Genomic DNA, 20,127 nt, shown 5'->3' with positions numbered 1-20,127 from the left:
TGTCCACACCTGTAAATATCACATCCACGATACTCACACTCAGACTTTTTTTCCGCATTTGGTATGTTCTACACCGGTGTTTCACGGTTTGTCCCAGCCTTTTTCCTTTCTTATAGCTGAGTTCCCACACAGCACTACGGTTCTTTCTTTCACATCGCTCGTTGTTCTATAACACTGTTCTATAACACTGTGAGATTCTTTTACATATTACCACGTTCTCTTGGTATAGCGTTATTGGCCACCCTTTTCCGTTACGGCCACGTTCTACTACCTGAGCACATTTAATAATCCAGCTTTGTACTAATGCTAGTGCAACTTCGCACTTCACCAAATGGACTTAGCCATGATCTAGTAATGATCACCATCCAACACAATAGTGTTTTAACATTATAGCGGGCTAGCTGTGATGCTGTACACAAGAGATAAGCCACCTTCAAGATGTGCACCTTATAGAGGAACACACAGCCACCGGTGTCATCTTCTCTTTCCTGCAGGCTTAAAGTGGAGTAATGCGTCTGTGATTTTTGTTTTATTATGCATCAAGCTCCTAAACCAAACGTGCCTTCCTGGTATTTCATGGTGCTGGAGTCGATAACATGGTTCTCACTCTCTCCTCCAATATCCCTCTCCCTGCTCTCCTCTCTCTCTCTCTCTCTCTCTCCCACTCTCACTCCAATCCCTCTCCTCTCCCTCCTTCCCTCTCGTCCTCCCTCTCTCTCTCTCTCCCTCCCCTCACTCTCTCACTCTCCCTCTCTCCGTCTACCTCTCTCCTCTCTCCTCTCCCACCCTCTCTCCCCCTTTCTCTCCTCTATCCCTCTCTTTACCTTCCCCCTGCTCTCGTCTTCCCCATCTCCCCCTCTGCCTGCTCTCCTCACTCTCTCCCTCCCCTCTCTCTCCCCTCCGTCCTTCGCTCTCGTCCTCCCCCTCTCTTCTTACCCTCCCTCTCTCCCTCTACCCTCTCTCCCTTTCCCTCACTTCCCTCTCCATCTCTCCCTTTCCCTCTCCTCTCTTCCCGTCTCCGTCTCTCTCTCCTCTCTCGCTCCCCTCTCTCTCCTCTCTCCCCCTCTCTCTCCTCTCCCCCTCTCTCTACCCTCTCCCTCTCTTTACCCTCTCCCTCTCTTTACCCTCTCCCTGCTCTCCTTTTTCTCCCTCTCCCCATCTCCCACTCAGCACCACCACAGCATCACTCAGCACCACCACAGCATCATTCAGCACCACCACAGCATCGCTCAGCACCACCACAGCACCACTCAGCACCACCACAGCACCACTCAACACCACCACAGCATCACTCAGCACCCCCACAGCATCACTCAGCACCACCACAGCATCACTCAGCACCACCACAGAACCACAACAGCACCACACTGCACCACCACAGCATCACTCAGCACCACCACAGCACCACTCAGCGCCACCACAGAACCACCACAGCACCACTCTGCACCACCACAGCACCTCTCTGCATCACTCTGCATCACTCAGCAACACCACAGCACCACCCCAGCACCCCCCAGCACCACTCACAATCACCACATCATCACTCGGCATCTCCCCAGCATCACTCAGCACCACTCAGCATCACCACATCATCACTGAGCGCTACCCCAGCATCACTCAGCACCACCACATTATCACTCAGCACCACCACATTATCACTCAGCACCACCACATTATCACTCAGCACCACCACATTATCACTCAGCACCACCACAGCATCACTCAGCACCACCACAGCATCACTCAGCACCACCACAGCATCACTCAGCACCACAACAGCACCACTCAGCACCACCACAGCACCACTCAGCGCCACCACCGAACCACCACAGCACCACTCTGGATCACTCTGCATCACTCAGCAACACTACAGCATCACTCAGCACCACCCCAGCACCACTCAGCGCCACCACCGAACCACCACAGCACCACTCTGGATCACTCTGCATCACTCAGCAACACTACAGCATCACTCAGCACCACCCCAGCACCACTCAGCACCACTCACCATCACCACATCATCACTCAGCATCACCCCAGCATCACTCAGCACCACCACATCATCACTCAGCGCTACCCCAGCATCACTCAGCACCACCACATTATCACTCAGCACCACCACATTATCACTCAGCGCCACCCCAGCATCACTCAGCGCCACCCCAGCATCACACAGCGCCACCCCAGCATCACACAGCGCCACCCCAGCATCACTCAGCGCCACCCCAGCATCACTCAGCGCCACCCCAGCATCACTCAGCGCCGCCACAGCATCACTGCGCAACCACAGCATCACTCAGCGCAACCACAGCATCACTCAGCGCCACCCCAGCATCACTCAGCGCCACCCCAGCATCACTCAGCACCACCACAGCATCACTCTGCGCAACCACAGCATCACTCTGCGCAACCACAGCATCACTCTGCGCAACCACAGCATCACTCTGCGCAACCACAGCATCACTCAGCGCAACCACAGCATCACTCAGCGCAACCACAGCATCACTCAGCGCAACCACAGCATCACTCAGCGCAACCACAGCATCACTCAGCGCAACCACAGCATCACTCAGCGCAACCACAGCATCACTCAGCGGAACCACAGCACCTCTCTGCACCACCACAGCACCTCTCTGGATCACTCTGCATCACTCAGCAACACCACAGCATCACTCAGCACCACCCCAGCACCACTCAGCATCACCACATCATCACTCAGCATCACCCCAGCATCACTCAGCACCACCACATCATCACTCAGCGCTACCCCAGCATCACTCAGCACCACCACATTATCACTCAGCACCACCACATTATCACTCAGCGCCACCCCAGCATCACTCAGTGCCACCCCAGCATCACTCAGCACTACTCCAGCATCACTCAGCACCACCACAGCATCACTCAGCACCACCACAGCATCACTCTGCGCAACCACAGCATCACTCTGCGCAACCACAGCATCACTCTGCGCAACCACAGCATCACTCTGCGCAACCACAGCATCACTCTGCGCAACCACAGCATCACTCTGCGCAACCACAGCATCACTCTGCGCAACCACAGCATCACTCTGCGTAACCACAGCATCACTCTGCGCAACCACAGAATCACTCTGCGCAACCACAGCATCACTCTGCGCAACCACAGCATCACTCTGCACAACCACAGCATCACTCTGCGCAACCACAGCATCACTCAGCGCAACCACAGCATCACTCAGCGCAACCAGAGCATCACTCAGCACCACCACAGCATCACTGGTTCAAATATGTTCTTTCAATGTTTCAAGCTGTATTCAAGCTTTCAAGCTTTATTACAAATCACAAAAATATGTTAATATTTCACTTCTGTTCTTGGATTTTGTCACAATAAAAACACTGAACATAATCTTCACGAAAGTTATTTACAAAAGTTTAAACTATTGACATTACAAATTAAATAAATTATTTAAGTATTAATTATTTAAAAAAATTAAAAGCCATTGTTATTTGTAATATCAATACATCTAAGTCACGTAAATACAAAACATGTTGCATTACAAATGCTATAGGTGTCACATTTGCGAAGTTATAACTATTGGCATTGTAAATGACAAAGCTATTAACTTAGCTATTTTAAAAAACAACACATAAATTAAAAAAAAGTCATTTATAAGACCAATAGCTCAAACTTTCCCAATGCGAGACCTATTGCATTTCCAATGCTTGTTCTTGCTGTTGCCACTCTCTAGAGGCAGCAGGGCACCTCCTCTCCATGATTCTCGCAGTCATTGGCTAGTGACAGATCAGCCTGTAAAAGGCTAGAAAGAAAAATGAGAATATTTTTATAATATATACTTGTGTGGTGTCCTTTCATTTGATTACAGGATTGTATGTGGTAAAACAGCTCGCTTAACACGACCTCTTAAGTTAAGCCTTTAAGGCTGCTTAGTCCATGCTACCACTAGGATAGCTTGTCTACAAGGTTGACTTACAACCTGACATCTTTGGGGTTTGTTTGGACTGATAACCAGTGGTTCCAGAATTGGAAACACTACCTATCAGGCCAACTTCTCACACTCATTATCTCCCGTAGGGCAAGGATATTAAAAAGCAGCCATATATCACAAGTCCATAAAAGAAGCTAAGACAAATTTCTTTGCCACCAAAATATAGAAGGCATGACACGCTCCACCAGAGATTTTCTAAGTTGCCAAGGAGTTTCTTTATTCTTATTTATTTATAGCTTGCACTTTGGACTTCCCACCTTCTTCAAAATTATTTGACAATTTGGCAGATTTCTTTGAGAAAAAGATGGAAACCATTCAAGCCTTGTTGATCAATAGTAAGCAAATGAGTTTATAGGGTAAACCTTCACCTGGATCAACTTTTCCCAGAGTTAATAGTATATGGGATGTGGATGTTTTTAAATCGGTTACGTTAGTGTTACAGGAATCTGAACTGGCCATCACAGGCTGCATGTTTTGGTCCCCTTTGGATCCATGCCCATCAGCAATTTTGGTGAAAGCTCTTGTCTTTCCAATCCTGTTTTTAACTCCCTTTTTAATTTTTCCCTGTCCCATGCTCAAGTTCCCAAATCTAGAAAGCAGGTGATGCTAAAACAGCTGCTGAAGCAGGTCGTGTCTAATCAGAGTAACTTATCCACTTTCAGATCTAGTTGTAGTTGTCTATGGTCTTATTACCTACTGGTTGGACTACAGTAACATTCTTTATTTAAGGTTTCCTAAATAGCTGATAAACTGTATGTTGTTCAAAATGTGACAATTAGACTTGTGCTCAAATTGGCTGAATGTTCTTGAGTACCCAAACAATTGCATTGGTTGCTGGTGGAGAAATAGAGCCTCTTTAACCTTTAGAGCTCTCCATCGCACTAGTCCACAATACCTCTCATACAGAGTCATCCTATATACCACTCGGAGAATAATAAGATCTACCAGCACCAATCTGTTGCACATACCTAAGTTCAGACTGGCCATTGTAGGAGGCAGGAATTTCTCGGCTTTAGCGTCCAGAGCCTAGAACCAATTTCTACTTTTTTTGAGGTTGGACGACAATGATCAAACTTTTAGGAAGCTGTTAAAAACATTACAGTTCTCTTCAATGTAAGGTTTCCCCCTGTTTTCCCCTGGTTATCTGGACAGTCAAGTTGCTGGCCAGCACCACGACACCCGTTGGGGTAGCACTGCGCTTTATAAACCAATTTAATTCATTCAAATATGTGCTTTAATGAAAAAAGTAGTATATTAATATATGCATACAAAGCATAGAGACAACACAGTAAACATTACATCCCCTGCCTCAAGAAGGGTGGTGCTAGCGTCATCCTAGGCAGGTATAAAAGAACACTTTGAAGAACAAGTCAAGACATCGCAGGGTAAAGACATCTTGAAGTCAACCCTAATATGCTACTACCAGTAGATAAAAAAAAAACCAGACGCACAGTTCTTGCAGACTACATCAATGCCGGCACAAACGGCAGCAAGGAAATGTTCGCCATCATCAAAGATTTCACCACCCTTCCTGCTGCCTCCAGCAACATCACCCCATAACAAAACCTATCCAACAAGCTCTCAGAATTCCTCTGTAGCAAAATCACCTCCATATATCATCATCTTCGAAGCTCAAACAGACCCTGGCACCAATACAACTCAACTCACTATCCTGGGCAAAGAACAAATCCTGAACCAGTGGCCCATTGTCCCCACTGTCAAAACTGCAGTTACAGTGATGGCCATCCACTTAGTGCCCCCGCCAAAGAAATACTGATAAGCGCAGCACTAAACCATTCTCAACTCCTCCATCGGGAATATACCACCATCACGCTCCTGCTCAAGAAACCATCTTCTGACCCAGCTACGCTCTCCAACTACAAGACCCATCTCCCTCCTCCCATAACTGGCCATAGTCCTAGAGAAAAAAATCAACCAATGCCTCCCCAACCACCTCAACAGCCACCAGCTCTACAAGCATCCATAAAATGTCTTAACCTTCCACCAACCCTTTTATGGATATAACCAGAACAAATTCTCATACTCGTACTCACCTGGAATTGCTGCAGACGATTGTCCTCAGCCACTTCCATTCTCAACATCAGCTATGTTCTAAAATTAAGCTTGTTACAAATTGCAACTCTATCTCAAAGCTCAAAAGGCCACCGTCCTAACTAAAACACCAAAAAAACTACTCCTTACACACCAAAAATAACCTTCAAAATGGGCACTAGTCAGGCAATTGTCGATACTTAAGTGGCATAAACTGTTGCCTGGCAGCTTAAACGTGTTCTTGAAACATGCTAACCTGCTGATGAAAATTACCTAATATCTTCCGATGGAAGACCAATTCAAAATGGCGATCGGCATTTGCTCAAATTCCAAATCTAATTACCCTAATCAACACTAAATCTATTGAAATTCCAATTTCGCGTAGTAGGAGCCAAAACTTTATCTAATGCCGGCCTTGATGTCTTAGGAAATCTGCGCAGCAATGTGCCTGTCTTCAAAATGGCCACCGAAGCCTGGCACTTCAAGCAGCGGTGAAGCTCACTTCAAATAAGGCATATGGCTTATCCATGACGAAACATGTAGCAAAGCGTTTGCTGTTGATGGCTGACAGACCGCAAACGCATGCTTGCGCTCACTGTTGCTAAAGCCGTGCAGTCCTTAGTGCAACAAAGCTCGCGCTCCAACGGTTAGCACTGCCACAACTACCTTTTCAATTAAAAAAAGTGTACATTTGTAAAACGGTACAATCCAAACTCTCTGTTTTAAAACTCCCACATGGAAAAATATAAATTCTAAATATTTTCTTGACATATCAAACTATTATTTAAATAACAAAGATAGCAAAACATTTTTATCCTTATTTACACAAACACAATCTTACAGACACACCTGGTTCACAAATTAGTACCAAAACTTTATCAACACTCCAACACTCCAAAGGTTCAACATATAAACAACATAAAGAGTACTTATCTGCTCAGAAGCAGCAAACAAAAGAGGAAGAAGATGGTGGATTGCAAGATTATATGAGATCTTAATGTTCTAGTCCTACTGTTCAGTGTTCAAAGTTCTATTCTGAAGTTTTATCTTTGAAGTGTATGGGTGGAAATGAGTTGGGGAAATCCTGACTGAAGTTTAAGGTGGAAATTAAGGGTAGGTTGTTGGGGTGAAGGATTCTGAAATTTGAGATGTGGTTGTGGGGATTCTTTTGTGGGAGGTGGCAGTGCTGAGCTAATGGGTTGCATGGTGGATTGAATGGAATCTGAGGTAGTCCGGGCCGAGGCACAAAATAGGAACCTAATGATCATGCCTTTCTTTTTGGCTTCCCTTAATTTGAACTTCTTCCTAGCAAATGGCATTGTATTTATTAGTTGTTTCGGCTGATATCTTTTTGTGAGTGTTTGTTAGCTAAATTGTGAGATTTGGTTGAATTTGTTGTGGGTGAGTCTAGATTAGTGGTATGGTTGTTGCTGTGAGCTCTTCACCTCCTTGCGAGTTGTTGGTTATCATGGATAATCATGTCCTGTGGAGATGGTAGTGGTAGATCTGGGTGCCCCTGGATTATGTGTGTGCTGCTGTATCTTACCTTGTTGTAGTTTGTGTGGTGCTATTAATATATTTAAAGAGTAAATCACTGACTAATGACTCAACTACACCTTTTGATATAAGACACTATAAGAAATGCATAACTTACAGATAGTTGAATGAGAGGTGTGCGATTGTCCTGGCCTGACCTGTTGTGATTGTCCTGATGAGCAGTGGTTTGCCCATCTATGCTTGCAATTTATCACAAACATATTTGGGCAGCACATTGTTACCCATATCCCCAGAAGCCTTCTTTAGGCAAGTGTTGGTAGTTAAGTCACATTAGTCAACATTCCCTGTTCTTCAGAGTTCTGTCCTATGATTTAGGACCGGTATAAAAATATTTCAATTAAATTCTGTCACATTGGAGGCAGCTGTTTCCTGCCATTCCTAGCGCAGCATCAGCTGCCCATCACCAACTGAGCCCAAGGCAGAAATAACCTCAGAATTTCAGTATCTTGAAAGGGCTGGGCTTTGCTTCCCACTGAATCTATTTGGGTCTTGACAACAATGGACTATTATTCCATTAATTTATACAGAAATTCATTATTTGTGCATTTTAAAGACTGGCATAGACCTACTTTACAAATTCTCTAAATTTCAAAGAATACTTTGACTCCACATACAAGGATATGTCTTTCCCATTTCCTCCTTTTGGCGGTTTAGTGTATTATTATTCTTCCTATGGAGTTATTGCATGAGGGGTTATTTTCAATCTCAGAAGTGCACAGAATCCTCATGTATTAGATTTTTTTCCTAGATGTATTGTATACAAAATGCAAAGGTTTACCCTTAGTTTTTTCATTGGAGTAGGTGTTTTAATGTGTTAGTCTGGATTTAAAATGCACGCCAGACCTATTGGCGTTGCCAGTGCTTGTTTTACATAGATATTCTGGTAATTCTGAAACTCTGGGCAGGAGTTTATCATTCAGTGACTTGGCAAGCCGAGTTCTAGACTTTTGAATATTACTGTTTTTTTCTGATTTCTCCCCCTTTCCTTTCGCCTTCATCATTCAAGATGATAGAAAGTTATTTCTAAATATATTTTTCATAGAATCAAAGTGTAAGTTATTCTGTTGCCATTTCCCTCTTTCTGTCCCTCCCTCGCCCTGTGTATTACTGGTTCATCTATTTGTATTGCTTGCAGAATGGGCCCTATGACATTGTACTGCACTAGATTTTCACCGATAAGGCTACTTAACTATTTTTGTTGTATTTTTTCACAGATCTTTTAGGAATAAAAAACCTTTCAACACCTGACTTTGGAGACCCTGTGCAGCCTCATCCTGGAGACGTCCCAGTATTTTGGGCCTGTGGAGTTACAGGCGTGGAAGCGGTCAGCAGTTGCAGTAAGTGCACTGCAAGATAACATTGATGTCATAAGTCAGGGTGGCCTCTTAGGTCCAAAATAGCCTGGTCCATTCCAGACTTTCAAGATATTCACATATTATAAATGTACATATAGTGAATGTAAATGGAACTTAATTTATGTAGTCAGCAATTACCGAGAAAATCTGAGAGGAGGCCGTGGCCTAGCCGCTATAGATGGCGGCCGAGCTTTGCGAAAGCTCCGCCAAACCGTGCTAATTCGACTAGGATCCGGAGCCTCCATGCTCTATTGGTCCACCACGCCCTGGGGCACACTCGGGGACTGGTGTGGTAAGCAGCGGGCGGTTTGGAAGCTGAGATAGTCCTGATACACCCCCAAATGACGAGTGCTGGGAAAAGGGCTATAATAGAAGCATGGTGACTGCTGGCACCGTCTGTGTAATAGACCCCGGGCGGGGACAGCAGACTGCAGATGACCCCTTCCTTGAATGCAACAGAGATTGAAGAAGGGCCAAGAGGCAATGGTGATTACGGTTCGGGACTCTTGGCCTGCAGCTGGCCACCAGGTGGGAGGCAGACAGGCAGACTGCATGAGAACAGATGCAGTATGGGAGCTCAAGGAGGCCTGCGACGCCCTGCCAAGAGAGGCAGTGAGAGGGGAGCGGGGGCTTCATTACTGATGCTACATTGGCCCAAAGCCTATGGATAGCATGAGGGAACCCCGGAGCGGCTGCTCGTGTCCACCCGCACTCCTCCACTTGATGAGGTGAGGCGGGCCACAGGGCCTCCATGGAACCTTAGAGAGAAGAAGGTCCACCAGGCCCACAACGAAGGGACTCCCTGGGGAGTGGATGTCCAGCCTATCTGGAGAACGCTGTGGCAGAGGTACTGGGACTTCCCATTTGTGGCCGGTTCCGTGGGCAGTCCGTACCCGAGATGCCCCGGAGCCCCAAAGGGTCACTGCCGGGGAGTGCGAATAATATTGAGGAGGGGGGGACCCTTTTGACATTGACTGGAGGGAAGTTCTGAAGGTCCTGTGACGTAGTGGGGTACCCTCGACACAACATGGAGAGGGGTGCCCCAGCCCATCTTCTTCCAGCACCCAAGATAGAGACAGCCTAAAACTGGCAAGGAAAGTGCCTGATGGTCATTGACATGTATTTCGTGGAGGGTTGGACTGCCAACGAAAAGTAACATGGTGAGGGGGGCTGGAGTGGCGGCCTCCCAGGGGAATATAAGCTGCTTTACAAGACTGAGCACAGGGTCAGCGTCCTCCCCCAAGGTAGGCCAGCGTGAGGTGTTGCAATGGGCCAAAGGACAGACATCGACGTCACCATATTACAAGGCATAAAAGACTCACAATAGGGCCTGGATGGTTGGATTGGGAGATTCAGCACCGACTTCTCCCTACTTAGACACAACCTTTGTAAGGTCTAGGAGCATATGATGGAAATGTAAACAAGAGTCTCCTAGGCAGAAGATGAAGTGCAAAACCTTCAACAAGAATTCACGATGCTGAGGGAAGTGACTCTGCAGCTTGATGAATGGGCAGAAGACTGAAGATCCCAGCTGGACAACCTGCGCTTGGTGAGCATCCCAGAGTGTCTTGAGGGCTCGTGTCCAGAACATTATTTCACACAGTGGTTCAAGTCCTGGTTCCAAGCCCAGGTGCTCCTGTTTCACAATAGAGAGGGCCCATAGGTTCCCTGCCCCTCGGCCACCACCGGGGGGCCCAGGACCAGTGATCCTGTGCCTGCTCAACTACTCAGAGAGGGATGCTATACTGTGGTCAGCAAGGGAGAAACAGTTGCTCGCTCTGGAGTACAAGCAGATCATGATCTTGGACTAAACCCTCCGAGTTGGGCAGCGGTTCATGTTCCTAGAGGTGAAAGCTAAATTCTGTGCACTGCAAATTAAATATATGCTCCTCTACCTGGCCAAGCTCCAAGTCATTCACCAGGGTAAGACTCACTTCTTCGATACAGCAGAAGACTCTGGAGATGGGTGGAGAAAAGATCCTCTATGATGGCCGCTCAGAAGGATCGAAACATGGAAACATGTAAGGTGGTCCCCTTGCCGAGACCCCTCCACCGGCGGGACAGGGTGAACTGAGTCCCCTGGCAGACCACGGGTTGGAGAGGAGTCATCGCAATCCGATGGAGGGGGACCGATGAACCAAGCCCTAGCTGAACTATCAGATAATAATGAACAACACCGACCACAGTCGCATGACTGGGCTAGTCCAGGGATTTGTAATGTGGAAAAACCAGGTTCTAACCTTTGACAAGTAAGCAGGATGGGGCATGGGGAGTGGCCTCCATCAGGTTGAGGGTACCAAGCTAACAACCTTGGGGCCCATTTGAAGGGTGTCGATTTATAGCTCCATCAATATACGATAGACCCCCTTTAATGCACAGATAATAAGAGACACTGATTCAAGGGGTGAGAGCAGCCGATAGGTCGAATACCCCCCACCCATGATGGGATATTTAATTTTTGGGTGACAGATGCTTCCTTTACTGAAGTGTGGGTTGGGGGGAGTTTGGTATGGGATGGCTGGTTGCCTCCCACAGTTGAGTAGTTTATGTTCAAAGTTCACCAGGGTTTTAGCTGACCCACTTGGCCCTTATGGTAGGGAGGAACCCTGTAAGACCCACAGTGGATGAAAGGGACTGGGATCCTCTTAAGCGCTCCAATGGCTACACAATACTTGGAGGAATGCATGAACGAAATACATGAATCGCAGGTGGGCAAGACACATCAATTGAGGGTCCGTCCTGACACATTTATGGCCTCCTCAAGAAACCTAAGTAAGGAGTGGTGGCCCATTACCGTAAGAGGCAATCCCTAGACCTCATACTCCTACAAGAGATGCACCTAGCAGGGAATATTATAAGTGCCTTAACAGAGGGCAATATAAAATACTGGCCCACTCAGGATTCACCAGAGGGTTTAGAGGTGTGGCAATCCTGGTGATAAAATCTCCTACCTTTCACGTCCACAAGACCTGCCATGACCCTCAAAGATGATTTGTTGGAATACAGGGCACAAGAGGACGCACTCAGATGCCCTAAGTGTCTATGACCCTCCCACATTACAACAGCCTGTGCTAGATGGGGTGGTGCCATCCTGTTAGAGACAGAGGCCGACATACTTGTGCTGGGGTTGAGACTTCAACAAAGTAATGGATAGAGACCTGGACAGATCCCATGATGGTTTTGTCAGGTCCCCAGTGGAGATCCATCTGAGACAATTTTCCCACGCATTGGGTCTCCTAGATGTTTGAAGAGCTACACACCAGCAGGTTGGACAAAATTCCTTCTTCTCCGGAGCCCACATAACTTTCTTGACTGGACTACAGTTTCATACCTACGGGGGAATGCCCAGCCCACCTCTCATCGACATACTTGCTGAGAGGAATCTCAGACCATGCACCCTTGTTGCTGGTTCTGGGAACACGGACTGTCAGGGAAAGGAGGGGGTGGCGCCTTAGCATTTGGGATTGGCAAGACCCTGATGTGGTGCACGATCTACCTCCATACACTCCTTTGAAGAAAATATGGCCTTGGGACTCTCTCCAGTGAATTTGTGGCAGGCGTATAAGACGATCGTGCGCGATAGAGCACAAGTCATAATAGCAAGGATGAACAAACATAGACAGGCCCAGGTGAGGCAACTAAAAGCGGCTATAAAGTAGGCAGACCTAGCATATCACAAAGCAGGAATCCACACAATGAATGCTATTATAGCTTCTGCAATGAGCCGAGGTAGTGCCTCTTTGCCTTCTCATGGCTTGCTGCATGGTACGCCATTTGCATCAATTCAATGTGTAATATTTAAGTCAATGCAAATGGCTCACCACGCAGCAAGCCATGAAAAGGCAAAGAGGTTCTACCTCGCTTCATTACAGAAGCTGTATGAGGTGGGGGGCAAAGCAGGTCGACTCCCTGCGTGGCTATGTAGTTGGGCAGAGATGATGGGTGGGCAAATTTAGGACCCTGATGAGACCCAGATCACAACAGACAGCAGGATTGCCAACACTTTTGAGTCATATTATCAGATTTTGTATGAGACACAACACTCTGCCAATGAGACTGACATAGAGGCTTTTCTGGACAAACACCCCCTGCCGTAGCTGGATGCAGGTGACCGAGACTGTCGGGATCTCTCCCTACAGGAGATCTTCGAGGCAGTGGGAATGATGCAACTCTGGAGGATCCTCGGCCCCAATGAAATTCCAGTGGAATTCTATAAGCAGGCGCTCTTGGGCCTGGGTCCCCATCTGTTGGCCAAGTTTAATGCGGCACAAGCCGAGGCCGAACTACCTCGACTTATGACAGGCAATATCCTGAAACTGGGAAAACCGGAACAAACCTGCACCTCCTGTTGGCATATTTTCCTTTGAAACACCGAAGTTAAGATACTAGCGAAGATCCTGACACTCTAGCTTGTGAGGGTCATATCCCCCTTAATACACAGGGGCCTAATGGGTTTTAGGCTTTCAACGGTGATGAGACAAAATCTCCAATGGCTATACATTTAGTTGAAATTCACGGAAGACAGTCAGGAGCCCAGGACACTCCTCTCCCTGGATGATGAGAAAGCGTTTGTTTCCATAGACAAGGTCTACTTCACTTAGGTCCTCTGGAGACTGGGCTTTGGCCCCAAGTACCGCTAGTGGGTACAACTGCTCTACCAACACCCAGTTGAAAGGGTGAAAGTAAATAGAAATGCTGTCTCAGACATTCCTACTGGGTAGTGGGACCTGGCTGGGGTGCCCCCAGTTCCATTTACTGTTGACTCTCCGTATGTAGCCCCTGGTAGCCTGAGTAAGAATAAGAGGTAAGATAGTGGGCTTCTGTTGTAAGCTGAATAAATACCCCACACAGCTTATTAGATGTTGAGCTTCATCTGTTTATTTGCAGCACAGATAAACAACATGTATCTCACCAGCTGACCAGACTCCAACTGTCGAGACTGGAACATCAGCTGGGTGAGATCACAAAACACAGATCACAGAAGCATTCTATAAATATGTCACAAGCAAAACTGAAGAAAGACTACAAAACATTTAAAACATAAAATCATATTTACAACACATCTCCTTCCCTAGGAAACTTAAAAGAAATATAAGGAAACAACATCAATGAATCAACAAACATAATCATCCAAATACAAAAGTGGACGACGTAATCTTGGATACCTTGTGATGGAATTGCTAACACCCTCACCAGAATTCATACTGCTAGAAGAAACAGCAATCCCCTCAAAATGCTGAGACGCATCACCCCCACCATCCTCCCTCCTATGGACAGGAAAAGAAGAATGCTCTTCTTCTTGAGTTGAAAACATATATCCACTGTTACTAGAGAAAGTACCATCCCAGAAGTTTTATCTGAGAAGTCCCTAACAAACTTTGCATAAAACTCAATCAGCCCCATAAAGGAGCTCAATTGATCCTTATCTATTGGACAGGGGGCCGATTCAATAGCAGACAGTACATTTTTTTGGGTTTAATACCTTCAGCTGTGATGACATACCCTAAATACTCTATTTCTTGAACCAAGAATTAGCACTTCTCTTTACGCAAGGTCAGTCCCGCTTCCTGAATCCTAGACAAAACAGATTTAAGTACATGATTGTGTTCACCTATAGTGTCCCCAAAAATAAGTATGTCATCCTGAAAGAACATCACTTTGCTTATACCCTTAAAAATGTCTGTCACCATCCATTGAAATACACTGGCCGCGGATATCAAGCCAAAAGGTAGCCTTGTAAATTGAAATGTTCCCTCACTTGTGATAAAAGATGTCAGGTGTTTCGACTCTTCATGAAGACGTATCTGGTGGTAAGCGTTCTTCAAATCAAGCTTACTAAAATATTTAGCACTTTGTAATGTTGACACAAGTTCACCTATGTTAGGTAAAGGGAAAACATCAGCCACAACACTCTTATTCAAAGACCTCAGATCCACACAAAATCTTATTTTTTTATCAGCCTTCTGTGTGATCACCACTGGAGAAACCCATGTGGCTGCTTCCACTGGCTCTATTATACCCCCTTGTAGCACCTCCTCAATTACACTCTCCACCTCTTCTCTCACTGCAATGGGCACCCTCCTTGCTTTGTGCTGAACTGGAATAGCACCTTTCTTCAATACCATTTTGTGCTCATATCCTTTTAATTCACCCAACTCATCTCTAAACACTTGTTTAGAATCCAGCAAGATATCATTAATTCTGAAATCATCGATCACCATTACCTGCTCACTAGCTTTAGGATTGACAATTATATATAAATCGTACTGATGCATCCAACATAATATGGGTGGACCATCCACTGACACATAAACTTTGCCAATTGTAGACCTATTTTTAAAATTGATCTTACTCTCAAAATATCCTAGAAGTTCAATTCTCTCCCCTTGGTACCCTGTGGGAGAAATGTCACTTTCCAAGCGATCTTTTTCACCCCACACATCTTTTAGAATCGAATGCGGAATAATTGTCCTTCTTGAACCCGAATCGACCATCACACTAATATTTTTCCCATCAATTATGAAATCAGCCTTTTTTCTCTCCTTTCTTGACACAAGTTCACATTCATATCTTCCACAACCAATAGTTTGTTCAGATTTTTTTTTAATTCACAATCATTGTCATCAATCATAGCCACTCTTGATTTGACTATACTCTTACACATTCTCGCAAAGTGTCCTATTTCGCCTCACTTTAAACATTCTTTGTTGTTGGCAAACAAAACTTCGCATCTGAGTTATGTGAACTACTGCCACACTTTGAACAAACCCTGCTAGTACTTTTATTCACAAAACTCTTCTTCTGTAAAATGTAACCTTTCTTCTTTACTGACGCAACTGCACTTTCATCACGGTTGTCACTGTCTACTAAATTCTTACAAGAAATTTCTGCAACTTTCTGATCAGAAGCACATTTTTGGAGTTCCCTCATACATTTTTCAGACTCCTCCACCACTTTAGCTAGATCTATCGCAGTTTTTAAATTCAGATTTTTTGCTGCCCACAACCTCTCCTGAATTTTCCTATTGTTACATTGAACAATCAGCTGATCCCAAGTCAGCTCATCTGTCATTTGCCCAAAACTGCACTTGACTGATAATTCAACAAAATCATCTATAGATTCTTCTTCACGCTTTTTATTCATGTAGAATTTGTACCTGTTCATTACCAGGTTTTCTTCTTTTGCAAATCTGATTTCCAATCTCGAAACTGCCTCTTTAAACTCATCTAACTGGGACTGACCACTAGCCTGTAAAACTTGCGAAGGTATTTAAATACTCTCTGACCTTCCTTCCCTAATGTTGTCATTAAAATGGCTTTCTTTCTCTTGGGTGAAAAATCTTCACCATCCAATGCTTCAATAGAATTATAAAACATCAATATCCTCGTCACAATTTTTGTAAGCTGAATAAATACTCCACACAGCTTATTAGATGTTGTGCTTCATATGTTTAATTGCAGCACAGATAAACGACATGTATCTCACCAGCTGACCAGACTCCAACTGTCGAGACTGGAAAATCAGCTGGGTGAGATCACAAAACACGGATCACAGAAGCATTCTATAAATATGTCACGAGCAAAACTGAAGAAAGACTACAAAACAATTAAGACTTAAAATCATATTTACCACAGCTTCCCTGAGATGGTGGGAGAACCGGAGATGTCACTTTACGCAGATGATCTGTTGCTCTATTTTCCCAAACCAGTAATGTCGCTACAGGGGTTCCTAGCAATCTTAGTACGCTTTGAGCCATAAACGGGTTATAAAATTACCTGGGGCTAATAGACGCTATTGTGCCTAGGGTAATGGAATGCCCCCATACCAACCCCATCTCACGTCAGATAGCTTTCAATATCTAGGGATAGAAGTGGTAACTGATAATGCCCCTTTTTTGGAGAGAAATCTTGCATTACTCCAGAAAGAAATCCAGGCAGCTGTAGCGAGGTAATCACGCCTACCGTCTCGTTATTCGGGAGCGCAACCCCATTTACGATGGTAACCATCCCAAAACTCCTGTTCGTCCTCCAAAATGTGCCATGGTCGATCCTCGACGTTTTCTTTGATGAAGTCAGTGCTTCATTGCTCATACTCTTGTGGGATAGAGTCACCCCCGAATTGCACTATGCCTCCTGCAACACAATGTATATATTGGGGGAGTGTCGCTTCCTGACTTTCAAGTGTACGATTGGGTGGCTCAACTGCAGCCATACACGAGTGGTGCTTCACCCAGAGGGACGACCTGGCGACCAGGCTGAAGCGGGCCCTGATGGAGCCCCACTCTTATCTCTACTATATTTATGGGAGTAGGCACAGTGGAGAACTTGGTGGGATACACAAAATGGTACTTACTAGTTATATCCACACTAAGAGACCAGGCAGGGAGGGCATATATCCCTTTAGCAGATTAAGGGACGACTACCATCTTGACCCTTCCCTAGCGTGCCGATATTGCCAACTGAGACGAGCCCTACAAGCGGAATCAAAAGTTTAAACAGAAGTAGAAGCTAGTAGGCCCATAGAGCACAGGATACTGGGTGGTGAAATGACAGCAAATGTGATCTCTCCGACTTATTGCACACTCATCAACAACAGACCTGATACCTTACAATCCCTGAGGAAGAACTGGTGAGGAGACATAGGGGAGATGAAAGACGTGGACGGGGAGGCAGTGGTGGTGCACCCACGCAAGGTAGCAGTCAAGGCAAACTCATGGCTCACTCAGTTAAAAATCCTTCGCAGAGTACATTACAGCAGAAGCAGGCTCTACAACTGTGTGGAGGCCCTTCCCCAAGTTGCCTGAGGTGCTGCGACCTATATGGTTAATTCATACACATAGCCTGGTCCTGTCAACGCATAGGGAGTTACTGAAGAAAGATAATAGCTCTCCTGTCCGAAATCCTGGGAGTACCTGACCTGGAGACCCCACAATTTTCCCTGTGAAGTATCCCAGGAGACATAGACCTGCTAAGGAAACAGATACTGTTGTTATCACCTGGGTTTGCCCTGGCTAAAAGAGACATAGGGAGATGTTGGGGAAACTCGTTGGCCCCTGCCATTGAAATGGGGATGACCCAGTGTATGGCAGCAGAGAGAGTGGTCTATGCAGCGAGGGGCTGCCCTGAAAAGTTCAATTGAGTATGGGGAAGCTGGAGACAATGTTACAGTCTGATTTGGGACAGGGAGGCTCTGCAGAATATCTCTGTGGCTAAAGAGGCAGCAGTGGCGTAGATGGGGGGGCACTTCTTTGGGTACGGTGGCTAGTAGGTAAGTTTGATATTTTCTTTATTCACTCCCACAGCTCCCGCACACCCTCCTGCTCGTCGGCTTTCGCCAGGTAACCCCGCCCACCCGCTCTTATGGTACAGGGTGGCAAACTAAGGGTTCAGCCTGGGCGTCCAAAGCTGTAGCTACGCTACTGGACGACAACACCACCTCGGTCCCCGACCATATCCCCTGAGATTAGTGGGGCCATTTCCTTCTTGTTGGTACAGGGGCTGCATGGTCGAGGAGTGACGACTAGTAATTGGGGAGCGGGTCTGGAATGGTGGTGGACCCTTGGTTTCGTGGGACAAATTGTATGATGGGGTAACGGCATTGACCTGGTGGCATTCTATTTATTGTTTTCCTGTAGAAATAAAAAAATCAAGATTAAAAAAAAATTCTGAGCTGGATCTGTCCCTCAAGTAACTATGTTGGTCATACCTGCCTTAAACTACAGGGGCTCCTAGGCAGTAATAGAATGTGGATTCAATCAAAAGAAATTTAGGATGTTGGTGGCTGTTTTACCATAGGTGGAGACAGTCGGGTTTGTGTGTGTGGACTATAAGATTGCAGTGAATTATGGGTATGTACAAAATAATAGAATAGCGCTTATGCACTCCAAGAGCTGGTTCGAATTGATGAGTGTCTGTTTTAATTGTGGGTATACTGAATTGAGACAGTTCTGTTTTCCTATGTTATTTGGTATTATATGCAAAGCACAGATGTGCAGTGGCGGCTGCCTGTGCACGGGGATGGTGCGGCAGGAGTGAGGAGGCATGATATAAAAATAAAAAATTGACTTACCTTCTTCACTGCTGCTGCTGCTGCAATTCCCTCCTGTAGTCCTGCAGAGCACTTGAAGCACCCAGCCTCCAGGACTCTACTACCTAGCCACAACGCTGCAGGAGCAGCATCGTGATTGGTCTGAGTGGCCGAAACGGCCGCTCAGGCTGTAACTGGGAGGCTGGGCATGTTCTCCACTGGGCTGTGCAACACAGTCCAGGGGAGAACATGCCAAATGTGCATGACTGTGTGGACAGCCCCAGAGGACCGGCCAAGCCGTCATATGCACTTAGGGAGGGGGTGTAAACCACTCCTGCTCCCTCTGGCGTGGGGGGGCCTAGCCCCACCCGACTGGCTAGAGTCGGAGTCCCGCTAAGAGAAATAAAATGATAATAACTTCTTGTTGTTGTTATTTTATTTTTCTTTTGCACTGCAGTGGGGCGACGCTCCTTTGCCTTAGCGGAGGAGCCGCCACTGAGGTGTTAGGCAAAGTGGCTCGTGGAACTAGTGCGGCATGTTGGGGAAAGGTGGATGTTGCAGACCGTCAATATATAATCTAGACTATTACATCTAGTGGTGCCCTAGGGCATTAGCACCCATGACGATGCCAACTCGCGTGTGCTGGAATGATTGTCATTCGTGGTAGCATGATGTCGCTCACCAAGTCCTTCCATGATTCCACACTGCGGGCACTCAGACTGTATCTTACCTTGTTGCAGGTTACATGGTGCTATTAGTAGATTAAAGGAGTAAGTCGCTGACTATTGTCTCAGCTTCACCTTTTGATATGAGACACCCAAAGCTCTGCATAAGTTACAGATAGTTAAGCGAGAGGTGTGCATTTGCTCTGGCCAAACCTTTTGTGATTCTCCCAATGAGCTTCAGGCCATGCTAATGATGGTATGCATGTGCTTCTTGGATCCAGTTCACTATCATTTGTTGAAGGAATTAATTTTAATTTGCTCCAATCGGTTCTACAGTGCTTAATTTGTAATTTAATAAAAAGTAGCGCAGGGGCTCAAGTTTTTCTTAGGACCCAACCCTGCTGAATGCTAGTGCTGCCGATTACCAAGCTTGTCTGATCTTCATTCCACTTAATGCCTCTTTCTGTCACCACCCTACGCT

At 46.0% G+C, this 20,127-nt stretch overlaps 1 protein-coding gene across 6 annotated transcripts in view; it reads left to right on the top strand.

The window, feature by feature from the left end:
* Positions 1 to 20,127, top strand: part of DGLUCY (D-glutamate cyclase) — a 279,618-nt gene that overhangs the window by 160,722 nt on the left and 98,769 nt on the right. For all 6 annotated transcript variants that reach the window (XM_086937659.1, XM_086937657.1, XM_086937656.1 and 3 more), the window contains exon 6: positions 8,815 to 8,937. In XM_086937659.1, the coding sequence (XP_086793785.1) occupies positions 8,815 to 8,937 (123 nt within the window). The remainder of the gene's footprint in view (positions 1 to 8,814; positions 8,938 to 20,127) is intronic.

The sequence above is a fragment of the Lissotriton vulgaris genome, chromosome 9 (assembly GCF_964263255.1).
Source record: "Lissotriton vulgaris chromosome 9, aLisVul1.2, whole genome shotgun sequence".
NCBI lineage: Eukaryota > Metazoa > Chordata > Amphibia > Caudata > Salamandridae > Lissotriton > Lissotriton vulgaris.
The sequence above is the reverse complement of the archived record's forward strand: the minus strand, read 5'-3'. Positions and strand labels throughout refer to the sequence as shown.